This window comes from Maylandia zebra, linkage group LG1 (assembly GCF_041146795.1).
Source record: "Maylandia zebra isolate NMK-2024a linkage group LG1, Mzebra_GT3a, whole genome shotgun sequence".
Classification (NCBI taxonomy): Eukaryota; Metazoa; Chordata; class Actinopteri; order Cichliformes; family Cichlidae; genus Maylandia; species Maylandia zebra.
In genome coordinates, this window is record NC_135167.1 from 15,023,911 (window position 1) to 15,043,391 (window position 19,481).

Consider the following 19,481-nt stretch of genomic DNA (forward strand, 5'->3'; position numbering starts at 1 on the left):
ACAGGATGTTATCATGAATAATAAACCATGCCAATTTAAGTTTGAGGCAGTGAACGTGCAGATGGTAGAGCGCTTATTGACATCACTTCCTGATGATACATCCTCCGGTTCTGATAACATAGACAGTAAACTGCTCAAAGTTGCAGCCAAGTTTGTGTCCCTTCCTATATGTCACATATTTAATAAATCTCTGGCATGCAGCTTATTTCCATCGCAGTGGAAAGAATCGAAAATAATTCCGATTCCTAAAAACAAGAATGACATTTTTAATGGTGTCAACAGCAGACCTATCAGTCTGCTACCCATTTTAAGTAAAATTATGGAAAGGATTGTCTACGAACAAATTCAACATTATCTAATAGAAAATCAGTTACTCACTCAGTTTCAACATGCCTACAAACCTGGTTATTCCACCAGTTCAGCTCTCATTCACATGACAGATAACTGGTACAAATACCTAGATAAAGGGAATTTGGCCGGGGTGGTATTTCTGGATTTTAGTGCTGCATTTGATTTAATAAATCATGATCTACTGATAGATAAACTAAAATGTTATGGATTTTCACCAGCTGCTTTGTGCTGGATGGAAAGTTATCTGTCTGGAAGAAGGCAAAAGGTTTATTATAATGGTTATTTCTCGGAGGGCCGCGAAATGAACTGTGGTCTACCCCAAGGCAGCTGCCTCGGTCCACTTCTCTACTCAGTTTTTACAAATGATTTGCCGTATGTCCTGGATAAATCTCATCTTGTAATGTACGCTGATGATTCCACCATGTTTTATTCAGCCAGTAGCCACTCTGAATTGACAAGCGTATTACAACTAGATTTGCTGAATGTGTTTGATTGGATAAGTAAAAACAACATGATTATAAATGTGACTAAATCCAAATCCATGTTAATAGGAAGTAGAGCACGTTTAATCAACAGTCCACAACTAAATCTTTCCATAGCTGGATCGGCATTAGAACAGGTCACCCAGATTAAATTACTTGGTGTTACCATAAACCACCACCTTTCATGGTCTCAGCACATCAATTCTGTTATTAAGAAAATGGGACAGGGCATAGCTATAGCTAGGAAATGCTCCTTTTATATTACTTCTTCAGTTATGAAAGATGTCATTAACGCATTAGTATTATCTCATCTAGAGTACTGCTCAATCATCTGGTCTGCAGCTAATAAGACAGATCTGAATAGACTTCAGTTAGTCCAAAATAGGGCGACCAGATTAGTGTTAAGGTGTTCATACTATACAAGTATTGACAAAATGCATGATAAACTTTCTTGGCTTTCTGTACAAGCTAAATTATACTATGGCTTACTTGTATTTTTAAAGAAAACAATACTGTTAAACACACCACACTTTTTTTGTGCTCAGTTGCAGTATCCAGATGAAATTCATAATCATGCCACACGATTCTCAACCAACCACAATTTAGTAATTCCTCGTGTTAAAAGTAACTTTTTGAAAAACTCTGTTATATTCAGAGCATCGTTTCAGTGGAATAAGTTACCTGAGGCAATAAGAGAATTGGCTTCAATTCATAATTTTAAAAATCACCTAAAAGCCTATTTAGGCAGTTTTTAATGTATTTGTAAAAATTGTAGAGGGTAATATCACTTGTAATGGAAATTGTGTATTTTGTTTGAGTGTTTTGTTTTGGTTTTCTGCTTTTATATAATTTTTAATATTCACATGTTTACATTTCAGTATTGTAAAACTTTACTGTAGATCTAATTGTTGTAACATTTTATTTGGAGATATTTGATGGCTTGGGCCCCAGGAAGACTAGCAACCACTGTTGTGGAAGCTAATGGGGTTCCTTATAAATAAACAAATAAACAAATAATGACCAGTTAATAGTGCGTTAATTTGAGGTGTGTATGCCTTATAAACTCAACTTTCCAGTCCTCTGATCAAATTCTTCTGGGCTGGGGTGGAAGGTGTGGTGCACCCTGATATATTGGTTGTTTTGAATATTTTCTCACATCATCACAAATAACTTTTTCATTTTAATGTTCAGACTTTTAAAGCTTGTTTTTTTTTCTCACTTACAGGCGTATTAGGATGGAAAGGGAGCGTCAGAGAAAGCTTCAGGAAGAGAGGGAGGCCAAACAGAGGGAAGAGGAGGAGAGACAGAGACAGGCTCTCATCCAGGCTGCCAAGGAGCAGGCAGAACGAGAGCTCAGAGCAAGGGAGGAGGCAGAGCGGAGAAAACGAGAGGAAGAGGAGAGAAGGAAAAGAGAAGAAGAAGAGCGCCAGCGCCAAGCAGAGAGGCGGAGGCAGGAGGAGGAGAGGCGAAAGCTGGAGGAGGAGAAGAGGAAGCTAGAAGAAGAGAGGAGAAAACTGGAGGAGGAGAGGAGGCAAGAGGAGAAGAGAAGGAGAGAAGAGGAGGAACGACGCAGAAGGGAGGAGGAGGAGAGGAAGAGGTTAGAGGAGGAGCGGAAAAGGTTAGAAGAGGTGCGAAGGGAAGAGGAGCGCCGAAGGGAGAGAGAGGAGGAGGAGAGGAGAAGACAGAGGGCTGCTGAAGCAGCTTTCCGAGACGCAGAGGAAAGGCGAAAGCAGGAGGAGGAGGAGAAGAGGAAGCGGGAAGAAGAGAGGAGAAGGCTTCATCAGCAGCAAGAGGAGGAGAGGAAGAGGCGTGAGGAGGAGAGAAAAAGGGCAGAAGAGGAGAGGAAGAGAAAGGAGGAGGAAGAAAAGAGGAGGAAAGCTGAAGAGGAGAGAAAGCGGAAGGAGGAGGCGTCTCGTCAGCAGAAGCAGCAGCAGCAACCACCTAAAACAGGAGGGAAGATTGATATTCAAGCTCTGCTGAGAGGGCTGGAGGAGCGGAAAGGTGTGAGGGACAGTTGCATGTTTTGAAACCTTTATCAGCTTCTGTTGTCTTTGTTTTATAGATCACTTCACTTTATGTGTTGTCGCCTCTTGGCCAGGACTCCCTTGCAAAAGAGGTTTTTAATCTCAATGGGACTTTTCCTGGTTAAATAAAGGTTAATAATAATGATGTCTGATTTGGTGCTACAGGCGGGCAGCCGAGGGCCAAGCAGCACAGGAAGTCAGCATCACTCACATCCTTCAAAGCAGTCTACCCATTTACTGCACGAAACAACGAAGAGCTCAGCCTGGAAACAGATGACATCATCGAGGTAGGAATAAAATCAGGGGTTCACTCTTTTCTTTTCTTTTTTTTTCTTTCTTTTTTTCTTGTTGTTGTTGTTTTTTTGACCCTCAGCTTTTAACTTTCCTGTCTCAAACCTTCTCTCCTCTGCTCAGGTTGATGAGACGACAGAGCGAGAGGAAGGCTGGCTGTATGGCAGCAAGCAGGGGACGATGGGCTGGTTCCCAGAGAGCTACGTCGAGAGAGTGGGCCCATCGAATACAGCTGATAGCACTGCTCCTGCTCCTCCTGCTAAACTACCGCTGCAGTCACAGCTTAGTAATGCTCTTAAGGCTGCCAAAGTGTCCGGGACAAAATCCGCCTTCACACCAACACATTCTCCAAACCCTGCAACTTCTGAGAGTCAGGAACAGGTGAGGGCTTCACACAGCACTTACTGCTCCTTACAACTGTATAATTATTATGTGGATAGGTTCAACCTCTCTGTGCTGTTATCTTTTCATCAGCGGGTGGTGGGTACCCTGTTAGCCCAGGCGCTCTGTTCCTGGACAGCAAAGACAGATAGTCATCTGAACTTTAATAAGGACGATGTGATTCAGGTATTGGAGCAGCAGGAGAACTGGTGGCTGGGAAAACTGAACGACGAACAGGGCTGGTTCCCCAAAACATATGTGAAACCTATTGGAGAAGATGAGGGTTCAAAGTAAGTACTTGCTTATGTGTGGATCTTTACTTTTTCTAAGACATCAGCAGCTTTTTCCTTCTTGGATTTGGATTCAAAATCTCAACAGTCTTTTATAGCCTTGGAAATGGAAACGCTTACTGTTATTTTAGTTTCTGATAATACTAACAAGCCTCATTGAGAATGATTTTTTTTTTTTCCCTTTCCTTTTAGGAGACACTTTCTTCCTGAAACTTTACTGTAATGAAATACGCAGCTTAAAGAGTAATTCAGGCTGCAAAAATGTTAATATTTGGTTTATTATGGTTTACTCTTTAAAAATGACTCTTATTACTATATCACTCTTATTACCATCACTATATATATGTATAAAAGGGGAAAACACATCTCTTCTTGTTTAACATTAATCATTTTAGCATTTTAACTTTTAGTTTTGAAGCAGATTTAATCTGAACTTCAGCCTTCATGACAATCTGAGGTTGTACACTTTGTATAATTTAGACCTCTTTTAGACCACTAATAAGCAGAAAATTCCTGTGTGGATGAACATTATTCACTACTGACACACGGCTGAATTCAAGTCTTAGTGATCATGTGAAAAATACAGTTTTTCACCTTTCACGTTCAATCAAATGTAAACATAAGGAGATATGTTTTCAAGGGTTGGCCAGCCTGATTTAGACAGTCTGTTGTATGGTGGGAACGTTGGCTTTGTGTACTTATGTAAAATCAGTAAAACAGAAAAACATACTTCATTGTCTTTTGTTTAATTAATTAATCTCCATTAATTTGCATAAACTCTGTAATCCTGTGTGCCTTCCATATGTAAACTTTGGTGCCATTATCTCAAACTAAATCAGTCAAGTCAAGCCGCATGATAACATGACCAGTCACCTACATTCACAGGTGCAGCAGGATATGCACTTTGATTCCAGCTGGTATTGTAGGAAACTGAGCCTGAAGTTTAAGCTCTTGATTTACTAGTCAGTCAAGTGCAGGTTCATCTGTGTTTGTGACATTTGGCTGGTGACCAAAACAATGAGACAGCAGGTTTACGAAGGCCTGAGCAGATTCCCCAATGACTAGAAAGGTTTGCATTTCTTTAGTTAAACTTTGCGTGTGGCGTCATAAGTTTTGGGAGATGCATGGGTGGATTGCCAGACTACTATGCATGTATGTACTATAATATTGTCTCTGTCTTTACAGTGTGAAGAGCTCCTCTGCTGATGCTCCTGATGGGGATAGCCTGCAGCTTGAAGGTAAAGTAAAAAGTCTTGTGAAATGTAAACTGCGCTTCCTGATATTGAATACAACTAAGAGTCCAAACTGTATGCAGTCTGTTTGACAGTCTGTTTGAGGAAGTCACTTGGATAAGCAAAGAAACGTTTCTCCCACTGAAAACTCAACGTCCAGATGAACAGAATCAACTTTTTGGGATCATATTTTAACATTTTATAAAGATTAAATGATTGAACAGCCTAAACTACACAATTTTTCCCTCCTTGATGTCGATTTGTTTAGCTTTTCACATTTATTTAGATAATATATGCTTCATTCAAAATTCAACATTACTGTTCATCTGCTATCATTCAGGATTTGTTGACTCTTTTAATTGGACTATGATGGAGGTTAGTTTATCGATGTAAACAACACGTGGGCCTATAGCTGTATTGTTGTGTTTTAGTCTTTTTGATTCTTTTTCTTTTCCAGAATTTGTGGCCTTGTACACCTACGAGTCTCCACAGTCCGGTGATCTGACATTCAAAGAGGGAGATGTGATCCTGGTGAGCAAGAGAGATGGAGAGTGGTGGAACGGCTCGATAGGAAACCGCACGGGCGTCTTCCCCAGCAACTACGTCAAACCTAAAGAGACAGATGTAAGAACACTCAACATAACACACACGGGGCATGAACTGGTCTGCTGCAATAAATAATTTGGGAAGGTCTTATTTAAGACTTCAGTTTGTGACAATTTCATAATAGATTGCATTATAACATAAAGGGTTATAAAAGAACACATACTAAAATATAAACCCATCTTTTATTTTCAGACATCGAGCACATCTGGAAAGAAAAAGCAAGGTAACGTTCTAAATTTCAAACATGTTTTGTTGAAGTCCTGATTGTACATTTTTCTGAAATAAGTTGTTTGTGTTTTATGTCCACAGAGGTCGCTCAGGTTACTAGGCCTCACGCTTCTACTGGTCCTGAGCAGCTGAATCTGGAAAATGGCCAGCTCATCCTCATCCTCAGCAAGGATGTCTCAGGCTGGTGGCTTGGTGAACTGCAGGTCAGCGTTTAGGGGTTTTTAAAGTTATAGTCTTTTTTTTTTTTTTTTTTAACTAGGCTACCACAAGCCCAAAACAGATTCATCCTTGCTGACACAAAGGCACAAAGACAACTCGAATGTCTATAAGCACGAACAACGGTGAGAAGCCCATTAACCACAGGTCCTCACAGACTGAGTGGATTGGTCACCGTATAACAAGCACACTCATTTATAAAATTCCTCATTATTTAGCTTATAGATATTTCACACACACATATTCCACTATGAGTACATATTTCCAACATATAAGAAGTGTTTCAGTCACTCATCTTCCTCTTTCAGGCCTTGCACTCAACAAAGTCATTGACAGCACTCATCTCCAAAGTTGTGGCTGTACTCATTCTGCCTATGTTTCTCCTTCCTCCTTAGAGAACCACTTTTATCTTTTTCTTTGCTAAACATAATTTATTATACTGCTGGACAACAAACACACAATGATCACACAAGCTGTTGCACTGTTGACTTCAACAGGTTCCTGCACATTTTCCACATTCCTGCACATTAGAATTCCCAGCATGCCCATCTGCCTTGTTCAAAGATACTTGGTATCTGTGATACTGGGCCTATTTACTAAGTTTTGCAGTATTGTACACAACTAGTCGCTGGATGTTGTGTTAGTAAAATGAACTGTGCAGCAAATCACATTATTTGTCAGATAATTTAACCAAAAGCTTCTAAAAGGTACCAGCAGTGAAAAGCAGACTGAGAGGTCTGTTTTATTGACTCTGACTAGCAGAGGTGTTTTTTTTCTTTGGGAGAAAAATGAAATGATTATTTGCTCGGACATAAACATTCCTTTTGTTTTGGCATAACACTCAAGCAATCATGAACTTTGGAAAAAAAAAATTGTGAGTCTGATTAAAACCTCACTGAAAGCCAGTGACTGTTTGTATTTTCTGACTCCAGGCTCGTGGTAAAAAGCGTCAGAAGGGCTGGTTCCCTGCTACTCATGTTAAAGTACTGGAATCCAGCAGTGGCAAGTCCACACCAGCACCTCAACCAGGTAACGCAGACACACACAGACACCACTTTAAGTCACTGGGGGAGGGCAAAAGTCAAAGCAGCATGCATTTTACAGCATTAATAAAATACCAGCGTGGACTAGGCAAAAATAATAACCTCACTGTCCTCTTCATATTCAGTCTGCCAGGTGATCGCCATATATGATTACACAGCCGCCAATGGGGAAGAGATGGGCTTCTCTAAAGGGCAACTGATCAACGTTTTAGACAAGAGTAACCCTGACTGGTGGAAAGGAGAATCCAACGGGGTTACTGGATTGTTCCCCACCAATTATGTTCAGATGACCACGGCGGACGTTGACCCCAGTCAGCAGTGTATGTAAATCTCTCTTCCATGTTGCTTCAAACCTGTATGACTAACTATTCTTAAGTGTTTGTTCATTTACCCGTACCTGCCTATCTGCGACCCTTGATAGTTTATTATCAGCTCGTCTGTCACACTTTTCTTCACACTGACCGTCTTCCCCCCCTCCCAATCTGTATTTCTCCCTCTCTCTTGTTCTTCGTTTGTTTCTCTTTTTAGGGTGGTAGAAAGACTCTTCCTCCTCCACCTCTTCTCCCTCTTCACCTCCCGACTTCAGAGAGACCCACTATCACACTCTGCTCTGACGGGCTGAAGTGATTCGACACTTATCTTCTAACTTCTCCCATTAAGCAAATTTCATTTTGTTCACTATATTTAAGACAACCTCAAGCAGCAGGTGAAAAATTAAAAATGAGGGGGGCTTGAGTAAATTAACTTGGGAGTGAAGCTAGTTTTTCATGACTCTTTGTGGTGATTCTGTGACTTTTTGATTCCTTCGGTTTTTTGTTTTTTTTTTTTTATTGTAAAAGTTGACGCTGAGTGATAGTGGGTTTCTCTGTGGCTTCTTCTTCCTTCGGTAGACACATTTCCTCCCTCATTCAGCCCAAACCTGTCTCTGTCATATGTTTCTCTTTTCCATTATTGGCTCTCCAGTTTCTGGAGTTCTGCTCACACAAACCTAACTGTTCCTCAGAGATGTGTCTTTAATCAGACATGATGGTAAAGTGTTACTGCAGCTGCCTTAACTCTTGTTTCATACTAAAGATTGAGATCATGATAAACCTCAAAAATGTGAATAATTTTGAGGAGGATTGAAAAGGTCCGACTGCTGTCCTTCCAGTGAAATGTTATAAAGTCTGACCTGCTGTCTTAATGAAAGTGATTCAAAAAGGGAACAAAGAATCCAGTATGAGCATATCTGCATCAAACTTAGACTACAGCAGCAAACGTTTCTAGGACTTGCCTCACCGAGGTGCATTAGATGGTGCAAACTGCAAAGCTGATGGTGGGTGTCATGTTTCTACCTCCTGCATGCTTTTTACAGGCAGTTCACTCACTTAAATCACACCAAATATGGACTCATCTGAAGAAAAATATTTCCTGGAGTGTGCCATATGTGAGAAAGGAAAATATTCTGACTTAATTCTTGCTAAATTTCCCAAAGTTCATGTGGGAAAACAGCTTTAGAGTGAGTAAACCATTAAAGACATGGCCTGTTGTCACGCATGAACTCCAGATTGAAATGTTGTCCCTTGAAGTTTTCTTTCTTTCTTGTAGCACACAACAGAAAATGTTTCCTTCAGATGTGTTTGCACTGTCTGTTATCTCTCTGCTGGTGTTATTCCTACAAACATCAAGTGTCCAATCACATTTTTGTGATGTCTCGGTCTTGTAACTGGGGAAAAAGTTTTTTTGTTTGTTTGTTTGTTTTTTATGGGTTTTGTTTGTTTGTTTTTGGTTTTACAATGCTAAACCGGTTTGTTTATCCTAAACTTAACCAAAGTGTGAAACTAATAAGTCCATATATCTAAAAGCAATAATTTCATGTTTTCTTTTGTTTTCTCAGAGTTAACTAGTGTCAGTTTAATCCTTTCAATGGCCACAACTTCATCTTTAGATGTTTTTTGTCAATACTTTTTCCACTTTATTGATTCAAAGTTTCAGTGTCATAACAACCTGATGATTCATTTGCATTTAAGGTGTTACAGGTGTTTTGTTTCAGTTGATGGTACAACCATCTGGTTAAAGACCAGTTTATGTTCAATCCAGCTGCATTTGGATTTTGCATTTTCACATAGTTAAGGTCTAGAAAGGTTCAGGACTGCGGTGCATGTGTAAAAAGGGTGTTACAGTAAGCCTTGTTTTTAGAGGTGATATTTAAAGATGAGTGCTGCACTTTATATTAATGAATGCTGCTTTTCTGCTGCTGCTCAGGGTGATTTTATTGTGGAAGGGAGTGAATGCATGTCTGCTGATAGTGTTAACCACAGGTTACATATTAAAATAAATAAAGAGGTACTGGTTAATGTTGGGATTGGGGATAAATTCAGATCAATGGGTGAAAGACTTTATATCCTGTGGATGCTCTCTTGGTGCACTGACTCCAGGGAGAAATTAGAAATGGTACAAAAGAGTTTGATGACCTGTAATGCAAGAAGAGCTAATCATTGTTAAAGGGTTTTTTACGTTTTTGGGAGTGGGGAGAGCCTGTATTTGTTTTATCACAGTTTATTTGTTGGGATTTCAGGTGAAAGGCTGCCATAGAGAACAACACTAACAGTGTTTGCACAACTGACTTTAAAGATATACCAAACATTTGTGCTACAAAGGTGATGGAAGATCTGTGTGGTATATTTTCTGAATCTGAAATAAAATAAATAAAATAAAGATTGTGTGAGTTGTGCTCAGTGTTTACATGTTCAATAAAATCCACACGATTAAGATGACCGAATAGATGAAAACCATCTCACCTTGTTTTTGTGATTTTTTTTTTTTTTTTTTTTTTTTTTTTTTTTTTTTTTTTTTTTTTTCTTTCTCTGTTTACATGCATGGATCTGATTTGTAATTTAGTCCCAAAGAATTGCTTCTTGAATAGTTGGGATTTGTTTCTCTGCTTTTGTTTAATGTTATCTATGTGACTTTGGCCAACCTGTACTGGGCTACCTTATCTAAAAACATGTGAATATCCACAGTTTTATAGACTTATTAATGGATGAAGGTGCAGAAAAATAGGAGAAGGTCAGGTTTATCCACCTTCTCCCCCCCCCCAATTCAAGGTTGGGAAAGAAAAAAAAAAGGACTCCCTTTCCTGTTTTGGTACAAACGGATTTATCCCAGCAAGAAGATAACGGCACAGAAAGAGCCAAACTTGACAGGAGAGACAGAGTACAATCACACTGAGCGAACAGCCAGACAGCTACAATCAGTCGTAGCAATGGATTCACAGAACAGATTTCACTTTCTAAACCTTTGGGATGACACAGCAGATGAGAGTGAAACAAGAGAGGGAGAGGAAAGAAAGGAGTTTATAGGGGATGAGCAGTCAGTTTGCATGGGATCCTCACAGTGGATGAATGGGCGCCCTGTATCAGGTAAGTGTGTGTTAGACGGTTGTCGTCTGCCACCTGCTTTTTTTTAAACCTTTCTGAAAGTAATGTATGAGAGGGTACAGAGGAGGAATCATTTTTGTTTTCCTGTGCAGACACTTCCAGCAGGAGGCAGTAAACGCAAACCTGGGCTATCGGTACAAGCAGTCATTTGTGGGTTTTGTTGAAGTGGATGGACTGGTTGGTTGGTTTTCTTTTTCATGCAAACCTCTCCTCTGGGTGTTGCTCCTGTTTTGCAGGGTGTGCGGACTTGAACAGCCTGGATTCACTGAGCCCTCAAGAGAAGAAGAGGCAAGGTTACATCCATGAGCTGATAGAAACTGAGGAAAAATATGTGGAAGATTTGCAGATAGTGCTGGAGGTAATTTCACACAAATCTGCTGAATAATACATGTAAAAGCAAAAAGTAGCGTTCTCAAAAATCACACCAAGAAAAGTTACACGCTGCAGTTCTTACGGTGTTGTGTGTGTGAGTTGGGACTTGGTGTGTTTTGTAATATTTGTGGCTTTTTCCTCTGCTTGTGTAGGTTTTCTGCAAGCCCATGTCTGCGTCGGGCCGGCTGAATGAGTCAGAGATGAGCATGATTTTTGTCAACTGGAAGGAACTGCTGGCCTGCAACTCAAAATTTGTCAAGTAAATACCTTGTGGGCAGAGAAGAGGCGACAGTGTTTCTGATAGCGTGAGGAAATGCTGTGAAGAGTGTTTGTGCAGATTTTTTTTCAGTGTAAAAAAGCATGTTGGGGGTTTGTCTTGTGTATGTGTGCAGGGCGCTCCGCGTTCGTAAGAAGACGGGTGGAGAGAACAATCCAGTGGGGATGATTGGAGATATCCTGGCTGCCGAGCTGTCCCACATGCAGCCCTACATCCGTTTCTGCTCATCCCAGTTCAACGGCGCCACACTGCTGCAGACTCGCACTGACAATGATTCAGACTTTAAGGACTTCATGAGGGTAGGAGGGATTCCCACATCCTGTCCGCTTCCAATGAGAGCTTCATGTTTTCCATTTAGAGTTTGGGAATTTTAGGGGTTCCGGTTTTGTTGAAAGACAAGAATGTATCTGTTAATCTTTTAATGTTGTCTTTTTTCTCTTAGAAAATCGCCACAGACTACAGGTGTAAAGGAATGCCGCTGTCCAGCTTCCTGCTGAAACCAATGCAGAGGATCACTCGCTACCCACTGCACATCAAAAACGTAGGCCATCGTTTTCAAGTGTGGCCTTAACTGGCTGCATTTGACTTTCTGGTTGTTTTATAAATTCTGTCATAATTGTATCTATTATTTTATTGTTAGCTGTTTTAAATATTTAGACTCACATTAATATACAAAAACAGAATTTATAAGGGTGTGGAGAGTGACGGACTATGCAAGCGCTTTTTTCCAGTTCTACGATACTTTTACTTTAAGTATGAATGTTCTCCCTGGAGAGTATTTTCAGCCAGAGCTTTACATTCAGGGACGTGATCAGAAGTTATCACGGTAAGCTCTCATTCTGCACCAGGTATCAGCTTCCACTGCCAGAAGTAGTCAAAATTACGCTCCAATATCTTTGCAGTGCATGTTCATCGACAGAGTATCCAATGAAAGACACTCTTCAGTGATGGAAAATAGTTGTTAATAAAATTAACGTCAAATGTGAGCACGATTAGCTTATTAGTGTATTTACTTGTGCAGATCCTGGAGTGCACTGCAGAGGGTCATGCTGACCGAGGTCCTTTGAAAGAGGCGCTGGAGAGGGCGGAGGAGCTCTGTAAACAGGTTTTTATGATCATCATTTCCTTTATTAATGAACCCAGTGAGTCGCTTAATTAGAAAGTCTCCGTGTTGTGGTTGAAAGAATCTGATGTGGTGTTTCTGGGCGATTACCTTGTGCAGGTGAACGAGGGTGTAAGAGAGAAGGAGAACTCCGACAGACTGGAGTGGATTCAGAGCCACGTTAATTGTGACGGTCCTGTCGAGGTATTGAGATTTACGGTTTTTCCTTCATGGATCTTTGTGTGAAAACATTGAAACGTTGTTTTAAACTTTCTCGCTTTTTACAGCATTTGGTCTTTAATTCCCTTACCAACTGTTTGGGCCCCAGAAAACTGCTCCACAGCGGCAAGGTGAGTTTCACTGCAGGTTCTCATATTGGCTGGCAGGATGGGGCATAACGGATGATGAAATTTGAAACTTAATGGTTCAAATCCCAGGAAGTAGTGTTACTGGTTACAAGCCTCATACCACAAAGTAAAATCTTCAGACACCAGTAAGCTTTAAATAATTTAAAGTCGTGTTTTGCTGAAGATTTGCGAAAGTAAATCAGTTAATGTTGTTAGTTTTTTAAGTGTTTAATCATACATGTGCGGGTGTATCACTCTATCGTCACAGTTGTACAAGGCAAAGAGCAGCAAGGAACTCTGGGCTTTCCTCTTCAACGACTTCCTGCTTTTAACGTACGCGGCTAAACAGTTCACCTCATCTGGACCTGATAAACTGTTCAGCAACAAGAATAACGTACAGCTAAAGATCTACAAACCAGTAAGAGATGCACACGAGTGGAAATCTCCTTTGAGGCAACGTTAGACTTTGTGTTTGTGCCCGACCGTGTTTCATCTTGTGTTTCCTGTAGCCCGTCCTCCTGAACGAAGCTCTGGTCAAGCTTCCAGATCCTTCCAGCGATGAGCCCATCTTCCACATCTCACACATTGACAAAGTCTACATGCTCAGAACAGACAACATTAATGAACGGTATGTGCACACGTCGGCGTACGCACAGAGAAATGTGCCAGTGAATCAGTGGCTTGTACGAATTCCTGCGTGTTTGTGTTTTTTCAGGACGGCGTGGGTTCAGAAGATTAAGGTGGCGTCTGAGGAATTTATTGAGACTGAAAAGAAAAAAAGGGACAAGGTTTATCAAGGTTTGTGTCTACACTCCAAGAGCCACATTCGTGTCACCTAAACGCGATAATCTCAAACAATCATTTAAGCTTTCTGTGCACGTGTTTACAGCACGCTCTATGAAAGGCAGTGGAATCGGCAGACTGCTCGTCACCATCCTAGAAGCCACTGAACTCAAGGCAGCAAAACCCAACGGTGAGCATGAATGCACTAAAAACAAATCATCAGCTTTTTTTTCTTTTCTTTTTGTTTCTTTGTTTTATACTTTTACACTTTTATTTTTACTTCTTCCTTTTTTTCCTTGACTCTCCTTTTTCCTTTTTTTTTTTTTTTTTTTTTTTTTTTTGATTATCTGAATCAATCCTCAACTTGCTTTCTCTTTACCTGCTCTTACATCCTCCTCATGCCTGTCTGCTGTCTTTCCCTCCTGCAGGTAAAAGTAACCCTTACTGTGAAGTGACCATGGGAGCTCAGATCTTCACATCCAGAGTAATCAACGACACCCTGAACCCCAAATGGAACTTCAACTGTCAGTTTCACATCAAAGACATCTACCAGGACGTCCTCTGCATTGCCATCAACGAAAAAGACCAGTTTTCACCAGACGGTTAGCTACCGGCTAATTACATTATTTCATTTTATTAATATTGCTAAAGTTTGTTCAGAACTCTTTCCTTAAAAGCCCATAAAATAGTTAGATTATGGTGTAAATGTATACAAATTAAATTATTATTAACACTTGTTTGTAAGAAAACAGTGGAGTTCCCACTCCAGGTTGGGAATGAGCTGCTGCTCCAAGTGCAGAAAAGTATCTTGGGGGGTCTTGTCTTTGAGTGAGGAGAGGGTGGAGTGGGAGATTAGTGTGGATGCTGTACCGGTCTGTTGTGGTGAAGAGAGAACTGGCCGTGAAAGTAATGCTGCTGTTTTACACTTCAGTCTACATTCCCACCTTCACCTACGGTCACTATCTCTGAGTCACGACTGAAAGTTTAAGGTTGTGGATAGCTGGAGCTGGTTAAGTCGTCTGATTAAGTTGCCTCCCGAACACAAACTATGAAATGGAGAACCCAACACATGTCATGGAGCAAGCTAAGTATTTATTTACGGCAATTTTCTCTATAAATTCATCTACAACTGAGTCACTTTCCAGCAACTCTCCCCTCTGAGCTGGGTCGGCACGCTTGTTAGCATTAGCTTCCTGTCTGGACTGCCCTCTTCTCCGGGTCACGGCATCCTCCTGAAATAGAGGAGGCATGATTAGATGATGATTACTGGCTGTTCCCAGCCTCCCCTGACACTCTCTGAGCCCACTGCTCCACCCCTCCCTGCAGCTAAGCCACAAACCACACCCCGCCACAGTGAACTACCAGGACGTAGCCCCAGGACAAACCAAGGACACAGCTGACAGATTATTTCTCTGCTCTGGCTTGGGAATGCCTCACATAAGCTTGAGGAGGTAGCTAGAGACAGGGGGGGCAAGGTGTGCCTCCTGCCCCCATGACACGAATAAGCTGTAGAAAATAGATAAATGGTTATTTTATTCAGTGGCAGAATGACAAATCCTCTTAAGACATGGGTGTAGGGTGGGAGTGTCAAACACGAGGTCAGAGGTCCACACCAGCACATGGATCAATCGGGGGGACTGTGTGAAATTAGTTGAACACACTGCTGTGGGGTTTAAAAGAAATATTAAAAGAGCATCCCATGTGTCACTGAAACTGTCTCAACACCCCCACTGGTTAAACGTTGGCTGTTGTTGGTGAATATTTTAGTTAAACTGTACACAGGATAATTACAAAAAGTATAAAAAGTTAAACATGGTTTTCTTCTTAAAAAACAGAAAAATAAATAAATATAACTTCCTCCGAACTCATGTGCTGTTCTGTTTTCTCGTGTCAGAGTTCCTGGGCCGGACCGAGGTTCCAGTGGCGACCATAAAGAAAGAGTTCGAGAACAAGGGACCAGCGACGCGTCGGCTTCTGCTGCACGAGGTCCCAACAGGGGAAGTGTGGGTCCAGCTCGACCTACAGCTCTATGGACACAAGTAGCCGCAAAGGAAGAACTGAAACAAGAAACTACATCCTCTGTAGAGACTTTCAAATAAGAACAGTTAACCAAATTTTAAAAGGCTGCTTGTTTTCACATTAACAAACTAAGACGGTTTCTCCTCTAAGCTGTAAGGAGAGACGGTCTCATTCATCAAGCCTTAATTAATTTAATATTAACCAGCAGTAATAATACCTCTTCTGATGTCATCCAAGTCCTGCAGTAGAGATGGCCTTTCAACAATTCAAGCCACGAAATAGGAATTGGAGCTCATCTTTTGTTCCTCGGGATGACTTTAGATGGAAAGGGAAACTTGTTCACCTGCTCAGTATGGAGACTTGGTGTGTCCCACAGTTGAATGCGAGTCCTATGTAAAATTTACAACCTTCAGATGGAGTTAGGACCAGACAAAAGCTGCTGAGAAGCAGATAATTCAAAGCAATAAAACTACATGTGCTCTCCTTTAGACTCTCAGAGCTCTGTATCTCAGTCGGTTTTTATTAAGTATTCACTTTGCCAAGTCTGCTCAGCCGAGGCCATTAAACGAGACACTGAACTAACTAGTGTTTTATCTTAACTGTCAAGAGATACAAGTTGACTCTTTATATTATTTTCTTCTTCTTTTTTTCTGAGGAGATCATGACTGACTGCTTTTTAGAGACTTTGCTGGCCTGCTTTGTGGCTGTCGCCAATCATAAACTGTCTGGGCTCACTTCTCACAGTGACATCAGAGACAGTAGATGGCAAATGATGGACAGTGACAGCTTGGAGAATAAGTCTGTAGAGCTGGTCTGAAGTCAGTTTACTACTGTAGATCTCAGGATACGTTGTTCTGGGTTGAGTCTGTGTCACTGTAGCAACACTGAACACTCGTTTTGTTGTTTTGTGTGTATGTTGGGATTCGTGAGTACATATCTTTGGAGAATAGAAGTATAACGATAGAGAAGCGAACAGATCCTGCAACTTTGGGAGGATACAACTTCTTGCCTTAATAAAAGTCATTTTTGACCTTTTTTTTAAATATATGATTAAAATAATTTACTCTTCATTGGGATGATGCTGGGCTTGACTGTAGACTATTTTTGCTTTTTCTTTAACGTGTGAAATCAGCTACGGCCGAGTAATTTCAAGTGAGTTTAAGATGATTAAGGTGAGAGTTTTGTGTTTTTATGCAAACAGTTTTGATGGCGTTAACTTTTTGAAGTAACTCAGATCGAGAGCAATAACAAACAGTATTTTCCCACTTGTATTTTTTTATGCTTTTTCAAACTGCCGACACATTTTAAGGCTCACCCCTCTCGTCCCTGCCTGCTTACAGTAATATTGTGACCTCAAAAAGTTAAAGTTGGCGCGTACGAACGTCAGCCATGAAGACGCTACAAAGATAAAGGGTGTAAAAGCTGCGTATTTGTGTTGTTGTTGTTTTTACTCTTACTCGGTGTGCTCAGATTATTTTCTAACTCTGCATTTAAACGAAATGTGTTGTATTTATTTCTTAATTTATGCGTGTGACTATCCAAAGTTTAGAGCGCCTTTCTGTTTCATCGTGGAGAATCGGTCGGTAATCGCTGAGTTTGTTTTGTGAGAAAGCCGGCTCAGTATCTTAAGACTTTCCACACATGAACTTCTGAGTCCAGTCAGAATATTTTCCACAGACTTCCTTTCTCACATGTAGCACACAGCAGGAAATGGTCTGCTTCAGATGCATTCGCACTACTGGAAATGTGGAAATGTTCCTTTTGGGTCAGAGGTGCAAACTTCAGTCCAGCGTCACATAGACTTTTTACTTGGGAGCACACAAGAAAAGTAAAGACGAGCTAACGTCTGATCCGACTGCATCAGATATTTGTGTTGTTCATTCACCTCTGCTGGGTGATGTCTAGACGTCCAGCGCTGAAGTGCATGTGTGGAAATGGATTCATATACATTTTTTCCCCCTTGATTGAGTTTTACTGTAAGGAGACGAAGTTGTTCATTGTTTTCTTAGGTCTGATATTTTGTGCTCTTGTACTCCACTGAGTTGCCCTTATTTTTTAATCAACGAGGTTGTTTTTAAGTCTTGTTGTTAACTCCTGTTCTTTTTTTTCTTTTTCTTTTTTAATTTGTGGAAGGTGTGAGACTTCCTCGTCTGCGTAGGGCTGTGAAAGCTTGTTTTCCTCTTTCATTTTCAGCCTCCTGCACTGACTGCTGAGTTTATGACCTCTCTAACCCTGACTTGCCTGTTCACAGCTGACCGGATTCTGTAACCTGCTGTTTGTACTCACCTTGGCCTTTATATGGCACTCGCTGTATCAGGGTTTCTTAAAGCAAATTAAAGATATTAAAAGTGATCAAACTGTCAATTTAATTGTCCGGTCAAACAAAAAGGACCAATTAAAATAACTAAACTGTGAGTGAACATCCTCCTGCAGACTATGCAGTTGAGCACACCATCCTGCTGTTGTGCTTTTTCCAACTACAGTGTTATGTGCAGCATTTTTTACTAAACTACAACAGATTTTACAGTTTTCATAAAGCCGGACGTGATTTGAAGATAAATTCTCATGTTTGAACAAGTGAAATATATATTTTTGGGGGGTAGTTAACTCTTGGTTTGCCTGGTTTCTCGTAGTGTCCGGCCACAGAGTCCGTAGAGTTCAGTGCAGAGTTGTCAGTGCGCACCAATAGCTCTCATTAAGTCCTTCTTCACCCTCCACTGGCTCTGGGGCCACAGGAGCAGCAGCCATTATGTAACCACGCTGAGTGGGTCTGTGAAGAGATGACAGCAACACACACGGCTGCGTGACTGGGTCGAGAAAGTCAGCTGAACTCTACCTACTAATGCATTTAATGCAGCGGGATATGTGATGATATAACTAAAGGGATTAAATGTAATTTATACTTATTTAAGTGTCATAGCATTGCCTGAAGATTTTTATTTATTTATTTTTAAATACAAATACGATTCACTTGAAAAATCAGTCAAATGTTTGCATTTTGTGACAGTGGCGTTCCACATCTTAAAAACCTTGGAACACCTAACGGTGGAAATCCCAGAGGAGACCCAGAACTCAATGGACACGTACATTGACTGCCCTGTGTACTTCTCCCAACTGGAGAGTGTGGCTGGTACTTGCTGTCGTGGGTATCTCCAGGTCCTCATTCTTGCCATGATGGCACAGACTAAGAGTGAAAACAATAGTGGATAAAATAGTTTCTGTCCAAACAGATTCACTGAAAAAACATGTTATGTTGTTTTTTTTTTTTCTTCCCTTAAGTCTCTTAAAGGAGGCTTTGGGCTACAACATGGTGCCAGAACAGTTGCAGTGGGCCTTGGTATTGATTCCACAAGTCTTATTCTGTGTTTTCATTGTGATGGGAATGAATGCTGTCGATCAGTCCAAAATCTCCCGCTGGCATTCTTCTGAAGGTCATCGATGAGTCACACTAATCAAACCATTCGGTGCTCCCCATAATAATGTATACAATCATTCAAAACAACTTTGTATGGATTTGAAGACAAGAAACATGCCAGAGAAAAAAGTCCTGCCACAGCCTGTGTAGGTACTGCAGGTTGGCCAAAAGAAGACGTTTACAATAAACAAATTTTTTTTTTTAATGTTTACTTAAATTTCTAAATATATGCACTCACAGGTCACCTCATTAGTTACACCTCATCAGCTGCTTGTTAACATATAAATCACATGGCAGCAAGATAAGTGAATTTGAATATTGGATGTTTGTTGGTGCCAAACAGGCTGTTCTGAGTACTTCAGATGATCTACTGGAATTTTTCCACAAAACCATCTCTAGAAACAAGAAAATATCCAGTGAGCAGCATTTTGTTTTGGTGCCAGAGGTCACAGCCTGCATGAAGCTGATAGAAAGGCAACAGTAACTCAAATATCGCACCTCTGAACACACAACACTTTAAACCTTGAAGCAGATCGGCTACAGCAGCAGACAACCACACCTGTAAGTTCATGCAGGAACACCAAAACTGAACAATGGAAAATT

At 40.8% G+C, this 19,481-nt stretch overlaps 1 protein-coding gene across 1 annotated transcript in view; it reads left to right on the forward strand.

Moving 5' to 3' along the window:
• itsn2b (intersectin 2b) overlaps window positions 1-17,820 on the forward strand; it is a 37,975-nt gene extending 20,155 nt beyond the window's left edge. The window contains exons 18-40 of the mRNA XM_012920336.2: window positions 2,059-2,834; window positions 3,023-3,144; window positions 3,272-3,529; window positions 3,623-3,819; window positions 5,005-5,057; window positions 5,509-5,675; window positions 5,850-5,880; window positions 5,967-6,088; window positions 7,034-7,130; window positions 7,270-7,464; window positions 10,800-10,921; window positions 11,088-11,194; window positions 11,328-11,511; window positions 11,655-11,753; window positions 12,234-12,317; window positions 12,435-12,518; window positions 12,602-12,664; window positions 12,930-13,079; window positions 13,171-13,289; window positions 13,377-13,459; window positions 13,551-13,634; window positions 13,873-14,046; window positions 15,339-17,820. Coding sequence (XP_012775790.1) covers window positions 2,059-2,834; window positions 3,023-3,144; window positions 3,272-3,529; window positions 3,623-3,819; window positions 5,005-5,057; window positions 5,509-5,675; window positions 5,850-5,880; window positions 5,967-6,088; window positions 7,034-7,130; window positions 7,270-7,464; window positions 10,800-10,921; window positions 11,088-11,194; window positions 11,328-11,511; window positions 11,655-11,753; window positions 12,234-12,317; window positions 12,435-12,518; window positions 12,602-12,664; window positions 12,930-13,079; window positions 13,171-13,289; window positions 13,377-13,459; window positions 13,551-13,634; window positions 13,873-14,046; window positions 15,339-15,487 — 3,520 coding nt within the window. The 3' untranslated portion in view covers window positions 15,488-17,820. The remainder of the gene's footprint in view (window positions 1-2,058; window positions 2,835-3,022; window positions 3,145-3,271; window positions 3,530-3,622; window positions 3,820-5,004; window positions 5,058-5,508; window positions 5,676-5,849; window positions 5,881-5,966; window positions 6,089-7,033; window positions 7,131-7,269; window positions 7,465-10,799; window positions 10,922-11,087; window positions 11,195-11,327; window positions 11,512-11,654; window positions 11,754-12,233; window positions 12,318-12,434; window positions 12,519-12,601; window positions 12,665-12,929; window positions 13,080-13,170; window positions 13,290-13,376; window positions 13,460-13,550; window positions 13,635-13,872; window positions 14,047-15,338) is intronic.
• Window positions 17,821-19,481: the final 1,661 nt, after the last annotated feature.